This window comes from Hyperolius riggenbachi, chromosome 3 (genome assembly GCF_040937935.1).
Source record: "Hyperolius riggenbachi isolate aHypRig1 chromosome 3, aHypRig1.pri, whole genome shotgun sequence".
In the NCBI taxonomy this organism is placed as follows: Eukaryota; Metazoa; Chordata; class Amphibia; order Anura; family Hyperoliidae; genus Hyperolius; species Hyperolius riggenbachi.
This window is the reverse complement of record NC_090648.1, coordinates 340,032,348-340,049,096: the sequence shown is the minus strand read 5'-3', so window position 1 is coordinate 340,049,096 and position 16,749 is coordinate 340,032,348. Positions and strand designations below refer to the sequence as shown.

The following is a 16,749-nucleotide window of genomic DNA, read 5'->3' as shown; positions in this document are numbered from 1 at the left end:
GAAGGAGCACAATATGTTATTGTTGTAATGCAATTACAATTGCAGTAAAATAGAAAAATTATACACACACTTACAGGATGTAAACACAAATAGCACAGAGGGGGGTGACAAAAGGAAAAGGGAGTAGTGAGCTGTCCTGCTCTAACTGGATAGGAGAGAATAAAATCGGGCACTGGGTAGGTGGCTTGTCCTAAGTCAGCAGTTAAAGTGAACCTAAACTGAGAAGGAGATGGATTTTGCCTAATAAAATAATACCAGTCGCCTGACTCTCCTGCTACTAATAAGCAATTTTATTTATTAAGCAATATACATTAAAGTTCATAATTAAATGAGACAGCTAGTGCTGCTAGTAAGATGGCAAAGTAGTAAAATGTCACTCTCTGGGAAGAGAAAGGCTTCTGGGGTGATGCAGCCATGAGAAGTCCAAATCATCCATTGTGTCACACAACTCATACCGTATACAATGTTTGCTTACTTGTCTCCCTTATTTTAACGTCTTTATTCATTCCATGGTCCTTACAATGTGCAATATTTTTATAAATTTGTTTATAAATTTATATTTACATAACTGCTTAGTATCTGTTGGGTGTTCGGCATCAAATTATTTCACCTGCTGGTGACACTGCACGCCAGGACTGTTGTACTCTCTGCTCACCAGCAGGTGGAAAGTCTACCTGTAAAGCGCCGTACTCACCACCTGACCGGTCCAGCAACGTCCCCTTGATAACAGTTGTAAAGCAACGCCTCTTGCTGTCAGTGGGTATGCATGACAACACGCAACGTTACAAGTCAGGCACGAACGAGACTTCGAAGGATCGCGGTACTTTACGCGGTGTTGTCCAGGATCCTAAAGATTCGATCTGCTGAGAAGTAATGGATCATTTTGGAACACTGTGTGCAAATCTATGTGTATGGCCAGCTTTAGTGCCACTTTTATCAGAGCTATATTTCAGAAAGAGGTGTTTGGGAGTATATTATTCGCATGTGGATGAAAGTTACACAGATTTATTCACTGAGCACAATATTACTACATACCTGCATACGTTCCAGTAAGCCTGTTAGACCCTGAAGCCAGGCCATTGTCTGTATGTACTCTGCTGTATTCATCAATGTAAGCTCGGATTTCAGCTCTGGAATAATGGCACCTGTCCTCCAGCCATGCTTTAATGTCAGATCCTGTTTCGCAAGACAAGAAATAAGGCATTGTTTACATTTCTCTTTTGCTGATAGGTTTAGGACTATTGTGCAATTGCATGATAGCTCAGATTCATTTACAAATCAGTGTGTGCCTATTGTAAAATCTTTCCTCTCCCTGATTTACTCTCTGAAATTTATCACAGGTGGCGACATCTTTAGTAATGGTCCATAGAATAGTAGAAAAAGAGATGGAGCACCAGCTCTTGCAATTAGGATTTATTAGCGTTCACATAGGCATTACAGGTAAACCAGTAGTGAGGGTAAGAGTACCGGCCTGACAAGTTTTGAACTGGGTATGCGATTCCTAGCCAAGGGATACCCCACAGAACTTGTGATTAAATCCTATCAAAAGGCAAAAAGTAGGGACCGCATGGATCTTATTTTTAAAGAGAGAAAGACTAGACAGACATCATGTTCTAAAGGTGGTCGTGTAGCGATGGTGTTTGACTATTTTCCAATGGCTACACAGATACGAACTAGTATCCTTAAACACTGGTCTGTCCTAAAATGTGATCCCTCCTTAAATTGCATCACTAAAGAGAAACCCCTAATTACCTTTAGGAGAGCCCAAACAGTGGGTGATGTTGTCACATCTAGTGAGCTACGACTAGACTACGACTGATATTACACTGCTTTCTAGATGCATACTAACTGGAGTTCCTAAGCTTTATACTCGGCATGCCTCTCTATATGCTCTTTTAACTGTTTTTAATCTGTTTACGCAGGTAGCCTTTTAATTCTTTAATCTTTATTTTCACTTTGCTTGCAGGTACCCGCCCCAAATAAATCTCTGCATCATGATTGGAGCTACTATGGTAGCAATAGACGCTCGTCGTGACGTGGACCGAGCGTAGCGCCGGATTGGCCTCCTATCCCAAGCTCTGGATAGGTCCGTCGTTCTTGAGCGCCGATTGGTGGGCGAGTCATATGATCCCAGAAGTGGGCGGGTTACTACCCGGAAGCGTACGCTGTAACGGGCGGCGCGGTACCAATCTGTGATGCAGAGACGGAGGGGTGTGGTAAGTGTTAACATATTGTATATATTGATTATACTGTCCTGCAATGCTTGATACCTTTTTGTGCCTTTGAGAAAGCGGCAGTTGCCGTGAAACGGCTGTCAGGCCGGTACTCTTACCCTCACTACTGGTTTACCTGTAATGCCTATGTGAACGCTAATAAATCCTAATTGCAAGAGCTGGTGCTCCATCTCTTTTTCTACTATCCTATGGACAATTATCTGAATTGTGAGCACGGCTACTAACTGGGAGCGACCACATTGTGTCTTCTGTCAGCCAGCAACTGGTGCCAACCGCATATATCTCCCTTGACTGTTGAATCTTTAGTACTGGCAAGTGATCCCTGGGTAATGTTTGGTTACGGAGACTTCTAAAGCCAATAGAAAATATAGCTGGGGGAGGGTTGCATAATAAACAGCCTAGTCTAAGGCTCAACACACACCATACAATCTTGGTTGTTCAATCTTACCACTTTCATGTAGTATAAGAGCTTATCCAATCAGTCATTCAAGGTATTTTGAATCTGTTGGCCCTTATACTATATAGATTTGGTAAATCTGTACAACCAAGATTGTATGGTGTGTGTTGAGCTTTAGTGGGATGGCTTAATACCAGTATACAGTGATGTATAGCTATGGGACGGGTTTCTGATGTTGAAACCAGGATAATTACAGTTAAAGTGAGTATCCTGAATAATTTACTGCATTCTATTATATGTCACTACAGTTCCTCCTTAAAGTTCCCCTCCTCTCTGCCCATCCCTAGGAGCAGAGCTGTTACATGTGCACTTGCAGAGACACAGTATATCGGAACGATAAGCGGGAGCCCTCACCAAAGCTCCTCTCCCAACCAGAACTACTGCGCAGAACACTCCAGACCACGTGAGCGCAATAGCAAGCAGCGATTGCGCAGAAGATGCCAACCTGGCGAGGTCACCTGGGGCCACAGGCTGGAAGCAGAGCAGTGGCGAGGGCTCAGGACAGCTACTAGGGGCTGGAGGAAGCCCCAGGTAAGTAGATTTTATTTTATTTTGCTCAGACCTTCCATTTAAACCAAATGTCCAAGCTGTTGAAAAAATAAAATGACATCTACTTACCCAGGTCTTCCTCCAGCCCCTTGCAGCTGGCATTTCCCTTGCCACAGCTCCGGTCCCAGCCGGTGGCCCGCGATTCCCTCCATTCACAATAGCGACCTCGCCAGGTCAGGATCTTTTGCGCCTGTGCGAGAGCCACTCCATATCACGCCCATGTGGTCTGGAGTGTACTGCGCATGGGCAGTAGTTCTGCGCAGTACACTCCAGAGCATGTGGATAAGACATGGAGCGGCTCTCGCACAGGCGCAGAGGATCCAGGTTTGGCGAGGTCTCCATTCTGAACGGAGACCGCGGGCCACCGGCTGGGAGCGGAGCTGCGGCAAGGGACATACCGGATAGGGGCTGGGGGAAACCCCGGTAAAGTAGAGGCCATTTTTTTCAACAGCTCGGACATTTCCTTTAAGATATCTCATGTAACCAGGCAACTGCCAAGCTAACCCATAAACCAGTAAGTTGCTAGGAAGTAACAAAGAAACCTTTGGATTTCTAACATTACTGGCCACACTGATGTCAGAATCAGAACACCACTCAATTTCAAAATGATATAATGTAATGTAATGCTAATACTATCAGCATGTGAGATTTGTGACTGCAGGTCCACCTCGCCAAAATAACAGAAATGGAAAGGTCACCACCACAGAGTGAATTTCCATTGGAAGTGGATCCAGACGCAGGCAGCCATTCTACTTCCTCTCCATGGAGGCTCTGAATCACTGTGCCGTCAGCGATCTCACTACAGAGTTACAGCGCCACCTGGAAGACGAAGGGAAAATTGCAGCGGTGGAGCCCAGGGAGATGAGCGAGTGCAGGGGCTGCTACTGGCCTTATGGCAGCATGATGTTTAGGGTCTGAAACGTTCAGAAAAGACCCTAAAACCTGGAAATAATCACACCGTTAGGGAGGTTTAAGAAAACCTGTAACATAAACCCTCTGGGGGATACTTACCTCAGGAGGAAGCCTCTGGATCCCAACGAGGCTCCCCCTGTCCTCCAGTGTCCCGGCAATCCAGCACTGTGACAACCTCCCCCAGCCCCCCCCCCCCCCCCCCCAAACAGTGGCGAGGTAAATGTTTACCTACCGCGATCCTGTGCAGACGCACTAGGCGCTCTTCATTCGGGCTAAGGCGAAAATAGCAGACAGAGCCTTCTCGTATCCGCTCCACTGCTCGGGCGGGAGTCCTTTGCGCCTGTGCAGTAGAGCAGATCGATCGTTTTCGGCTATTTCCACCCTAGCCCAAACGGAGAGCCACTACTGCGCCTGCGGAGGATCGTGGTAGGTAAATCTTGCCTACTGCTTGTCAGCTTTGATGAGGGGGTTTCGGGGAGCCAACGCTGGATTCCCCCAAGCTACAGAGAATAGGGAAGCCTCATTGGGACCCTGAGGCTTCCCCCTCCCAAGGTAAGTATCCCCCATAGGGTTTTTTGTTTTGTTACAGGATCCCTAACTAAAAACAAATACACGGAAGCTAGAAAATACAAGCTTGTAAAAGACAGAAAACAATGGCACACAAGCAGCATAGCTTCAGCCACAAGAAATGTGTTAATTAATGGATGAAACCGATACATGTTACATCTTTCAATTCAGTTCTCAAGTGCTGCTTCAGATGGCAAAACAGAACGGATACCTTCTGACTAGAGCTAGCGGTTACAAAAACAATCACAGCTAAAAGGGGTGAAATTAGGTTTTAACAACGAGCTCCATGCCATCCAAATAGTGTACTAAACAACAATACCTTCCTCTGTTCTTGATTTTGTGCATAAAACATGTGCATCATATGTAATATCAACACAGACTACGGAAAATTGTTACTTACCTATCGGTAATTTTCCTTTCCTGATGCTTACATGTCATAACACTTGGGTAGATGCCCCGCCCCCGCTACCCCATAGGATCCCGTAATTATAAATTTTAACAACTCCTCCTCCCCCCCCAGTCTACGTCAGCCTCGAGCTCACCGAAGCCACATAGAAGGGAGGGATCGCGTTATGACATGTAAGCATCGGGAAAGGAAAATTACCGATAGGTAAGTAACAATTTTCCGTATTCCCTATGCTTCCATGTCATAACACTTGGGATTTAACTAGGAAATAATAAAGGGAGGGTTCTTTACATGCTTAACACACAAATTTTAATTCACATTATGAATTTGAAGATAATACAGTTTTCCCAAATACAAGAGAACTCTGAGAAGATAAGTCCACTCTGTAGTGGCGCTTGAAAGTGTGAATATTGGACCAGTTTGCTGCTTGACAGATTTTCTCTGCCGGTACTTGATTGTAGGCTGCCCATGATGTAGCTATGCTACGTGTAGAGTGTGCTCTGATCTGTTGAGGTGGTTCTAGATCGAGAGTTCTATAAGCAGCTTGAATGATTTTAACCAACCAGGATGCAATTGTCCTTGTTGAAGCGGCCTGACCTTTTCTATAACCTGAAGGTATGACCCAAAGTCTCTCTGTTTTCCTGAAGTCTGAGGTCATCTCCAGGTAAGTTTTAAATGCCTGAACTACATCTAAAGGATGTGGGTCATTTGGCTCTGTCGTCTGAAAAGATGGTAAAGTCCAGTCCTGATTTAGATGAAAAGTTGATGCGACTTTAGGGATAAACTCCTGAATCGGTCTTAAGACTACCCTATCTGAGAAAAATGAGAGATATGGTTACTTTGCCCCCAGAGCTTGTAGTTCCGATACTCTTCTGGCCGAAGAGATCGCTACTAAGAACACTGTTCTAAATGTTGTATTCCACAAGTTACATGACTGTGCAGGATGAAACGGTTGTTTAGCCAAAGCTTCCAGCACAAGAGGTAAGTCCCATTTAGGGAACAGTTTTTTCTTTGGTGGTCTTAACCTTAGTACCCCCTTGGTAAACTGTTTTATCAGTGGGGACAGCAGCCCATGATGTTCCCGTCAGTGGGGTTAAGGCCGATATGTGCCCCTTAATGGTGTGGTAGCCTAGACCTTTATTTAGACCTCTCTGCAGAAACTCTAGGATTGTGTGGGGTTCAGGTTTCAAAGGATCAAATTTTTTCTCCTTGGCAAAGAGTTGGAAGATATTCCATATCCTCCGATAGGTTGTGTTCGTAGTCGGTTTCCTAGCGTTTAGTAGAGTCTCAATTACCTCATTTGAGCAACCTGAAAGTTTTAGCCTTTCCCCTTCAATATCCAGACCATGGGCCATATGCAATTCACTTTTTCTCCTGGGTCTTCTCCTAGGTGATATGTTCACAACTTGTCATAAAATGCCTTTTAAGCCACCAGAAAACAAGAAAATTCTCAAAATAATTTTGATAGTACTTTTTCCACAACTTTTGGGTACTTTTTCAATTGTAAAATGCCTAAAAAATATTTTATAGAGAATTTAAAAAATTATCTCCTAGGAGATAACTCGGGAGAAAAAATGAATTGCATATGGGCCCATAAGTCTGAGTTTTCCTGGATTCTGGTGAATAATTTCTCCTCGTGTCAGAAGATTCTTTTCGTACGGGAGAGGTAGTGGATACTGTGATTACAATTCCCACAGGAGGGGGAACCATGGGCGTCTCGGCCAGTAGGGGATTATTGCTATGAGCGTAACTTTTTCCTGATATAGTCTCGTAAGTAATGGACGGATCATTGGTGTTGGAGGGTAGACATATGCTAGAGAAAAATTCCACGGACTGGACAGAGCATCCACTTCCGCTGATTGTTTGTACTGGTATCTGGAATAGAATATCCTGCACTTTGTGTTCACTGGTGTGGCCATAAGGTCTATCTCTGGAGTCCCAAATTGGTTGCTTATCCATTGAAACGTCTGTTGAGATAAACTCCATTTGTTGTTGTTCAGTGGTTTCCTGCTTAGATAATCTGGTGTATGATTGTCCACTCCTGGTATATAAAGTGCCTTGATGTTCCATAGATTTGTCTCCGCGAATTGAAAAATTGCTGCTGACTCCTGCAATGATGTCATGCTCTTGGTACCCCCCTGTCGTTTTACATAAGAAACCGCAGTGCGGTTGTCCATTTTCAAAAGAACGGTCTTTCCACAAACTAAATTCCGGAAACTGAGGAGTCCCTGGTAGGCTGCACTCAATTCCAAGAGATTTGCTGGCGTGTGATGACCTGTATAAGTCCATAGTCCCTGGGCAAACCGGCCCTCGCAGTGGGCTCCTCAACCCCTCTGACTGGCATCCGTGGTAATTATGATCAGTACGTTGTCTTGTATGAGATGGTGTTTCATCAGATTGTTCAACGATGTCCACCACACCAGACTGTTCCGCATTAAGTTCGTTATCTGTATTGGTTGATTGAATGATGTTTTGTTCCATTGGCTTAAGAAGCCCCATTGGAACGGTCTCAGATGCCAATGTGCCCATCGCACCATTGGGATGACTGAAGTCATCAGTCCTATTAGGCTGAGGCATTGTCTTGCTCGAAGTGAGGGTATAGATAATGTTAGCTGAGCTCTCTGTGTTAGATTGTGTGCTTTCTCTAATGGTAGGCTCAATGAATTGTCTACTGTGTTGACTAGAGCACCTAGGAATATCATTGATTGTGCGGGTTCCAGATGGCTCTTTGCATAATTTATCTTCCAGCCAAAGTATAAGAGTGTGTTTACTAGTATTTCCCTGTGTTGAAGTATTGTCTGTCTGTTTGATGATATGAGAAGCAGGTCGTCCAGGTAGTGATACAACCTTAAACCCTTCTCCCTCAATAGAGCCACCACTGCTAACAGAGTTTTGGTAAATGTTCTTGGTGCAGTGGATATCCCGAAAGGGAGGCAAGTAAATTGGAAATGGTCTTCCGCAATTGCAAACCTTAGATACTTCTGGGACCTCGAGTGTACTGGGATATGCAAGTAAGCGTCCTCGAGGTCCACAGAAAGCATCCAGTCTGATGTTCTCGTAGCTTGTCGAATTGACTCCAAAGTTTCCTTCTTGAATTTCTTTACCTTGATGTGTTTGTTCAGTCTCCTTAGATCTAGGACTGGGCGCCAGTCTCCTGTTTTTTTGCGTACGAAGAATAATGGGGAATATACCCCTTTGCCCCTCTCCTTTGCTGGTAGTTATTATGGCCTGTTTTTTGTATGAGAGACTGGATATATTCTTTTAGAATTAACTTCCTGTCTTGTTGTAGTAGAATCCTTGTAGTCTGAAATTGTTTTCTTGGGGTTGATAGGAAACTCCATCGATATCGGCCTTATGACCCATTGGTTGTCTATATTGTCCGCCCAAGCTTGTCGGAAAAGTGCAAGTCTTCCCCCTACTGGACAAGTCTGAGCGGGCTCCCCGTCAAAACGGTTTTTGTTGTGTGAGTGTAGACTGGGTCGTCCTCTGTTGAGTCAGGCGTTGAAGATTGGATTGTGAACTTTGCCAGTTCTTCTTGAACTCCCTGCCGGGTTTGTAGGATCTGGCATTCCTATATCTTGCTTGTTGGTACCGAGTGTTTACTTGAGGATTGGATTTTTTGTTTCTTCTATCCTGGGGTATCAACCCCGATTTTCCTCCTGTGACTCTTTGAATTGCTTGGTCCATTTCCTTACCGAACAGATTAGATCCGTCATATGGTATCTTGCACCAATCTTGTTTTGATGCCGGGTCTGCTGCCCAAGACTTTAGCCATAACGCTCTTTTGGTCACTACCGCAGAAGCCATCACTCTTGAGGTACACCTAATCACATCTATCGCCGGTTTCACTGCACTTCCTGTAATTGTGTAGATCTTCTTCAGCTCAGAGCCCATCTTTTTTTCTAAGACGTCTCTAAACGTGGTAGCGATCTCTCTCGGTAGCGTCATAGGTCTCGCCAAGCGTACAACAGACGCGTCAACAATTGGAGGGTTGTCTAAAGTTTTTGTTTCCTCTGGTTTTAATGGATAGAGTTTTGATATCTTATTTAAGGGTGCTCTTTTATCGATTTTTTCCCATTCTTCCTTAATAATATCTGCTATTTCTGTCATTAATGGAAAGGTGGTAGTTTTTCTTTTCAGATGTGTAAAGTATTCCTTCTGTTTTCCTGTACTTGTGGACGGGTCTTCAGAATCATCCGATTCCCATTCTATGGCTTCTCGGACCGCCTTAATATAAGGTTGCACTAATGCAAAGTCGAAACCCACCGCTATGTCTTCTGTCTCTGCTGAAGGTGGCGGTTGTGGTTGTTCCGTTTGTTGTGTTGATGTGGGTGGTAAAGAGGCTAAGTAGTCTCTCATGGACTCTTGTACAGCCTGCATTATCATCTGAGAGACATCCATGGGAGTTTGTTCTCTATCCCCGGCTAATTCCTTAAAGCACTTTCCGCAGACGGATTTATCTGGTAGTGCCTCTCTACTACAGGCCTACAAGCATCTCTTATAGCGTTGTCTAGATCTAGATCTGCTCCGATCACGATAGCGAGGTGAAGGACTTCGCCTGCGCGATCTGGATCTTGAACGAGTACTCTTCTTTTTGCGATGTTTCTTGGGGCTGAAACAAAACAAAAGAAGAGACTTCGTTCAGATTTTTAAAAATAAAAACATTCGGGAAAATAGAACCTACCTTACTGCCCATACCTTTCCCGACGCTGGTCTAATGGTGGCGCAGTGGGAGTAATAGGACCAGCAGAAGTAGCTGACGAAATGAAAAAAGAAATAGATAAGAAACAATAGTACTAACTACTGACATGAAGCTATATTATAGAGATCCCCCCTATTATAATATATAACACGTTTTTTTTTTTTAAACATCAAACAACACTTACATTGCTGCGGGGTAGCAATATCCTCCTCAGTAGGAATAGTGGCCGGCACCTCCATGGCTGGGAGGCGAAGAAGCAGTGTCCAACGCACCAGCAAACTCCTATGGCCGCCGAACGCCATGTCTATGGCTCTAAATATCTCCTCCTTGCCTGGAAGGCCGCCCCCTGGATGCCGGGCTCCAATAGTCTCGAGCGAGACCTGTTGCTATGGAGATCGCTAGTTTCCGCCTACCCAATACTACCCCGCTTCTGTATTGAGCGGTGGTAGTGGGCGGAAGTGCGTCACCCGGAAGTGACGTCTGCGCTTCACTCGGAGCTCCCTGTGCAGCTGGTAAGGAACGGCCTAGAGAGAAAACAGGTGATTAAACTCCCACTGCGCCCGTAACTTAGCATTTTTAATGCTATAAGCCAGGCGTACACCCGGTAATGCGGAAAGCGGCTGTAAGTGGAAAACAATAGTCCTTTAGACTATATACATTTCCACAGCCTCCCTCAAAGACCAGTCAAGATGAGGGGACCTTACTAATTTATAGCATACATGGTCATGAAAACAAATAAGCCACTATTTAAGCGGCCAGGTAGGGCATACAAAAATATAATAAAAAATGATAGGCAAACCTTGCCCCAAGCAGTGGGTCCCATGAGGTGAGGTGAGATCGAGGAAAAAAGACTGGGGGGGGGAGGAGGAGCTGTTAAAATGTATAATTACGGGATCCTATGGGGTAGAGGGGGCAAGGCATCTACCCAAGTGTTATGACATGGAAGCATAGGGAAATATGCATTTCATCAGACACAGCATTCTACCCATTAGTTTAATTTAAAGAGGCACTGTTTTGACATATAGTGGAATGCAGTAAATTATTCAGGATACCCACTATTAATAATAATTCCAGTATTTGTACATTAATGATCAGGTTTTCAGAATGAGAAACACTTCCTATGACTATATATTGCTGTATATTGAATGTAGCCCTGCCCTACCAGCATTAATTCTGGGAGATTAGGTATATTTTGTACAGGCTTCGGAACTCTCAGTAACTGAACATTTTGCTGAAATCACCTGACAGCAGTAAAGATGTCACCACATGTGATCAATTTAAGAATGTAAATCAGGGTGAGCAAAGATTTTACCATAGGCAAACATTGGCCAAATATTTTATAAATCAACATTTTAAAAAATAAGCAGTTTTATTAATGACGTTATTTTCACTACAGTTCCTCTGATGTTACATATGCACATTTTTTTGAAACAAAACAACGTCTCAAATTCCTTAAACAGTATGATATGCAAGTAGATAAGAAGCCTTCCTACCGCCAAGTCACTGTATATATGATCTCCAAAGTACAAGACCTTTGATCCTACCCAACCAGTCAGCTTCAGGAATTCAAACAAATTGCCCTAAAAAAATAAATAGATGTACTTCATATTAGTATGGACTAATATCAATATAATTCACAAATATTTAAAGGAAACAATTTAAATAAAACAGGTCACACTTTAGTGATGTGGATTTTTGAGTATTATCTTAGGGATAGGGATAACCAGCTGTAAAGTTAGTTCAGCAGTTTATCATCAAAACATGGGCAAATCCAATCCCCAGTCTGCTGACTGGACAAGCAGAGGTCAGCAGCTAAGTGATGAGCTCAACATTCGGCCTCTGATCTTTGGTAATCAAGTAAGGCAAAAATAAAGCCTGGCTGGTCCAAAGTGCAGCTATTCATTTGCCATTTTATATCTGATAACTTCATTTCAAGAAAAAGCAAGTAATTTGTCTTTATCGCAGAAAGTGTTTTTATAAATACTAAATCTCGCTGTATTTTACAGCTCCAAACGGCCAGGTGAGTAAGACCTCTTCCAGACGGGCAGCTGACAAGCAGTGAATTCACCGCCTGTCAGCTGCTCTCCTGCACTGGCTGCATAAACACCCCCCCCCCCCACACACACACACACACACACAGAGTCACAACTAAGCTTGGCTGCAGCCATGCTCAGAATAGTTTTTTTGCGATCCAGCTGCATTTAAATTGCTCCCCAAATTGAACGCCTGCTGCAGACAGGACGCTGAATTGCTCTGCAAGTGTGCGGTTCAGTGGTCAGCTGGGGAGACAACTTCTAGGCCTCTTTCAGACAAGGAGCTATCTCAGAGCGTGACAGGCAGTTTCCTCTTTGTCCTTGACTGCAATAAGGGCCTATTCACACTACAAAGTAGCGCACGGGTGAGGTTACCACGATTAGTGCGGTAAAACCATTGTACACTCCCGCGATTCCAGACGATCGTGATTCAGCACATATTTAAAGCACTGTACCGCGATCGCTCGAGAATTGCAGCAAAATGCTGCAGGTAACACATTTTGTGATTGCCGTTATACGTGAAATCACTGCCATAGGGTTATAATTGCGCTAACGCTTTAAAAAGCACTAGCGCTTTGGTGATTAGCGAGAATCGTCCACTAATCGCCGTAGAGTGGATGGGCTCTAAAGGTTCTTGTGTAGAGATGTACAGGACTGAGATCACAGCCTGCAATCTCAGCACTAGAGCTTGGTGTGTCCCCAGACGTCATTCATCTGTGCGCAGGATTTTATCTGTCATGCAGCAGGCAAGAGGTGCTTTGTGCATTCTAAAGCAGTGACCCTTTCTCTAAGAGTAAATGCAAAGAATCGGAAGTAATTATAATATGTTTATTAATTAGCGTTTCACCACAATGTTCACAACCTTCTGTATAACCAAAAGGATATCTGTTTAAAGTGTACCAGAGACAAAAGGGTGTAAAAGTTTTATACATACCCGGGGCTTCCTCCTGCCCCTTCTGCGCAGATCGCTCCCTCGCCGCCGTCCTCAGCCTCCTGGATGCACCGGTAGATGCCCTGTTATCTTCGGGCAGTTGGGGCCAGTCAGCGCAGGTGACATACATCAATCCATTCATTTTTGTACTGAACACTTTTTGCATTAATAAAGAGATTGGATAAAAAAATTTTCCCAAATCGATTTCTTGATAGCATTTCTTTAAGAGTCGCCAGATCCAACACGCCAAAAACACGCCATCACCTCACAATCACATCATGGCGAGAATGTGATTGTAAATGTGCTGCCTAAAACTACAGCTATGTTCACCCGGAGTATAGGAGGCGGGGATTACAATGCAATAATGATACAGCTGTACATAAATAGCTTATAATTTAGTAAAGATTACGGTATTCATAATGCTTAGCTTAGAAAAAAAATACACAACAAACCTGCTTGTATGTCTTGCCTTTTTCAAGCTGGTGTATTTTATCCCATAGTAAAATACCTCGGTCAGTAACTTTACGGAAAGGTCTGGAAGATGTGGAAATCAGAAAACGGAGTAATAAAACTGGTCTTACATGAGCAATAACAGAGAACGGATACAACAGAGCAGGCTGACAGGAGCAGAGAAAGACATATAAATGAGTAAAATGAATGTGTACTAATATAATATATTATACACACACACACACACACACACATATTTATATTTTAAAATCCCTCAGTCCCTGCGACATCCTCCTGTCCCTCTGTCCGTGTGTTTTAGCAACTGCGCATGTGTAGCCTTTTGTACAGGAGGACGACAGGCTGGGGGGAAGGGTACGTGGGTGTACATGCGCGGGTATGCGGGCTGACGTGCGATCATAGGAGCTGGAAGGGAGTTGGGTTGTGAGGGACTAGAGCCCGTTATATTAATGGGCTTAGGTCCACCTAGTATATAATAATATACAGAAAAATAACACAGCTTCTTTCAAGCAGGTAATTATACAGAAAATACCTGGGGTTGTCTGTTCTGCAAACTACTGCGAGGACAGATTCCAGGCTTAAATTGAAGGCTGCAAACTGAAATGCTACAAATTCTGCAGTACAGATTGAGGGAGTGTTTTTACACCTCACAGGTGCCAGTGGTATATCCTGTTGTGTATCCAATTGTTCATGGTGGAAGGGTGATAAGATCTTGATTTATACTCTAACAAGCTACCAAGGTCTACCAAAACCTGATAGAGTGCACTCACGGAAGACAGACTGGAATTACTTGATATATATTGGGACTGCTCAGCTGCTAATGTTTTTGAATGTCAGTGTACCTGAGATGAAAATTATTAAAGCATTTATACTTACCTGGGGCTTCCTCCAGCCCCCTATAGGCCATTTGCTCCCTTGCCATCCACTCAGGCTGCTCTAATCGTCCCCTAGCCCGCCTTCATCTTACAGTTGGCTCAGTCGTGCTGCACTGCGCATGCCCTATCATGCTACAGTCGTCCTGGAGCATTCTGTGCCAGCGCAGACGTAGGAATGCTCCCAATGACAGGAGCGTGCGCGGGGTCAGGCATGCAAAGTACAGCAGGACTTGCGGCGACCGAAAGAAGAAACCAGGCCAGCCAGCGAACGATTGGAGCAGCCCAAGAGGTAGGCGAGGGAGCCACTGGCCTAAATGGGGCTGAAGGAAGCCCTAGGTAAGTATAAATGCTTTAAAAATGTTCCAGCTCAGGTTTCCTTTAAAGCATTTGAATGTCACTTTCAGCGGACTGTTACCTGACAGCACATGCTGTATAGTGTATAGGATTTCTTTATTTGTATGCTGGTTGGAGCTCTTTTTATATTGCATACAATAAAAAAGTATTTAATGTTTGCAGTGTCCTAATTCTTTCTGGTAGTATACAACCACTGCCAGGTCCATAGCGGTGACTGAAGAGCATTAGCACGATAAATCTGAAAATTAGGAGTTACAAAATGAGCCACTTTTTTTTTCACATTTTTACCTCCTTTTGTCATTGAAGAAATTAGGTTTGTCTGCTTGAACAATTACGACATCAAAAAGATCCCTCCAATCTTTTCCAACAATGAAGTTCATGCCTTTGTTCCTGTAACAGTTATGCAAATTCCTATTTAAAATAATCTGAACATTTCCAATCAGTATAAAAGGGTGCTAGCAATGCATTCAAATGTATTACTATAGATATCATGGAAGTAGTAATGGACACAGGTTCTTTCAGTTCTATGAAAGATCGCTTTAAAGGAGTTGTCAGGGAAATTATAGTAAAATAAACGCTACTTACCGGTGGCTTCCTCCAGTCCCAAGCTCCCAGGACCTCCCTTGCCGCAGCTCTGCCCGCAGCCAATTGCCGGAGCTCCGACCCGGTCCCCGGTGATGACGTCGCAGCCTGGGCAGTCCGCTCCGGCCCACGTGGCGGCGATTGACAGCGCCGATCACGCAGGCGCAGTATAGAGCGACCCCCAGGTCGCTCTGACGTCATCGCTGGGGATCGGGTCGGAGCTCCGGCAAACGGCTGCGGGCAGAGCTACGGCAAGGGAGGTCCTGGGAGCGTGTGGCTGGAGGAAGCCCCCGGTAAGTAGCGTTTATTATAATTTCCCTGACAACTCCTTTAAGTTTTAGTTTGTTTTTTTGTAGTTACATTAGAAACTAATGTATTTTTCGGAATATAAGACACACCTAGGTTTAGAGGGCAAAAACCAAGGAAAAAGATAATAGATTATAAAAGAAATAATATAATATACAGTGGCTTGCAAAAGTATTCGGCCCCCTTGAAGTTTTCCACATTTTGTCACATTACTGCCACAAACATGAATCAATTTTATTGGAATTTCACTTGAAAGACCAATACAAAGTGGTGTACACTAGAGATGGCCCGAACCGGTCGCCGTGCGAATCTCTCTGGGCCCTGTACTACTTCCGGGTCGTTATGACCCGGAGTAGTACGCCTGCACTGGCCCGGCGGTGCGTCTCCTATATCGCGCGCCTGTTGCCGGGCACTCTCTGCGCATGAGCGTGACGTCACGCACATGCGCAGAAAGTCCCCGGCAACAGGAGCACGATCTAGGACGCGCACCACCGGGCCAGCACAGGCGTACTACTCCGGGTCATAACAACCCGGAAGTAGTACAGGGCCCAGAGATTCTGAGATGTTTGCCGGCGAACGGTTTGGGAACCGTTTGCAACATCTCTAGTGTACACATGAGAAGTGGAACAAAAATCATACATGATTCCAAACATTTTTTACAATCAATAACTGCAAAGTGGGGTGTGCATAATTATTCAGTCCCCTGAGTCAATACTTTGTAGAACCACCGTTTGCTGTAATTACAGCTGCCAGTATTTTAGGCTATGTCTCTACCAGCTTTGCACATCTAGAGACTGAAATCCTTGCCCATTTGTCTTTGCAAAACAGCTCCAGCTCAGTCAGATTAGATGGACAGCATTTGTGAACAGCAGTTTTCAGATCTTGCCACAGATTCTCAATTGGATTTAGATCTGGACTTTCTAACACATGGATAGGTTTTGTTTTAAACCATTCCATTGTTGCCCTGGCTTTATGTTTAGGGTCGTTGTCCAGCTGGAAGGTGAACCTCCGCCCCAGTCTCAAGTCTTTTGCAGACTCCAAGGGGTTTTCTTCCAAGATTGCCCTGTATTTGGCTCCATCCATCTTCCCATCAACTCTGACCAGCTTCCCTGTCCCTGCTGAAGAGAAGCACCCCCAAAGGATGGTGTGTTCTGAGTGATGTGCAGTGTTAGTTTACCGCCACACATAGCGTTTTGCATTTTGGCCAAAAAGTTCCATTTTGGTCTCATCTGACCAGAGTACCTTCTTCCACATGTTTGCTGTGTCCCCCACATGGCTTGTGGCAAACTGCAAACGGGACTTCTTATGCTTTCTGTTAACAATGGCTTTCTTCTTGCCACTCTTCCATAAAGTACAACTTTGTGCAGTGCACG

The 16,749-nt window shown here is 44.3% G+C and overlaps 1 protein-coding gene across 2 annotated transcripts in view; it reads right to left on the bottom strand.

The window, feature by feature from the left end:
- Window positions 1-16,749, bottom strand: part of NT5DC3 (5'-nucleotidase domain containing 3) — a 104,265-nt gene that overhangs the window by 23,680 nt on the left and 63,836 nt on the right. For both annotated transcript variants that reach the window (XM_068272798.1, XM_068272799.1), the window contains 4 exons: window positions 14,777-14,878; window positions 13,244-13,325; window positions 11,321-11,407; window positions 1,036-1,176 (listed from right to left, as the gene is read on the bottom strand). In XM_068272798.1, the coding sequence (XP_068128899.1) occupies window positions 1,036-1,176; window positions 11,321-11,407; window positions 13,244-13,325; window positions 14,777-14,878 (412 nt within the window). The remainder of the gene's footprint in view (window positions 1-1,035; window positions 1,177-11,320; window positions 11,408-13,243; window positions 13,326-14,776; window positions 14,879-16,749) is intronic.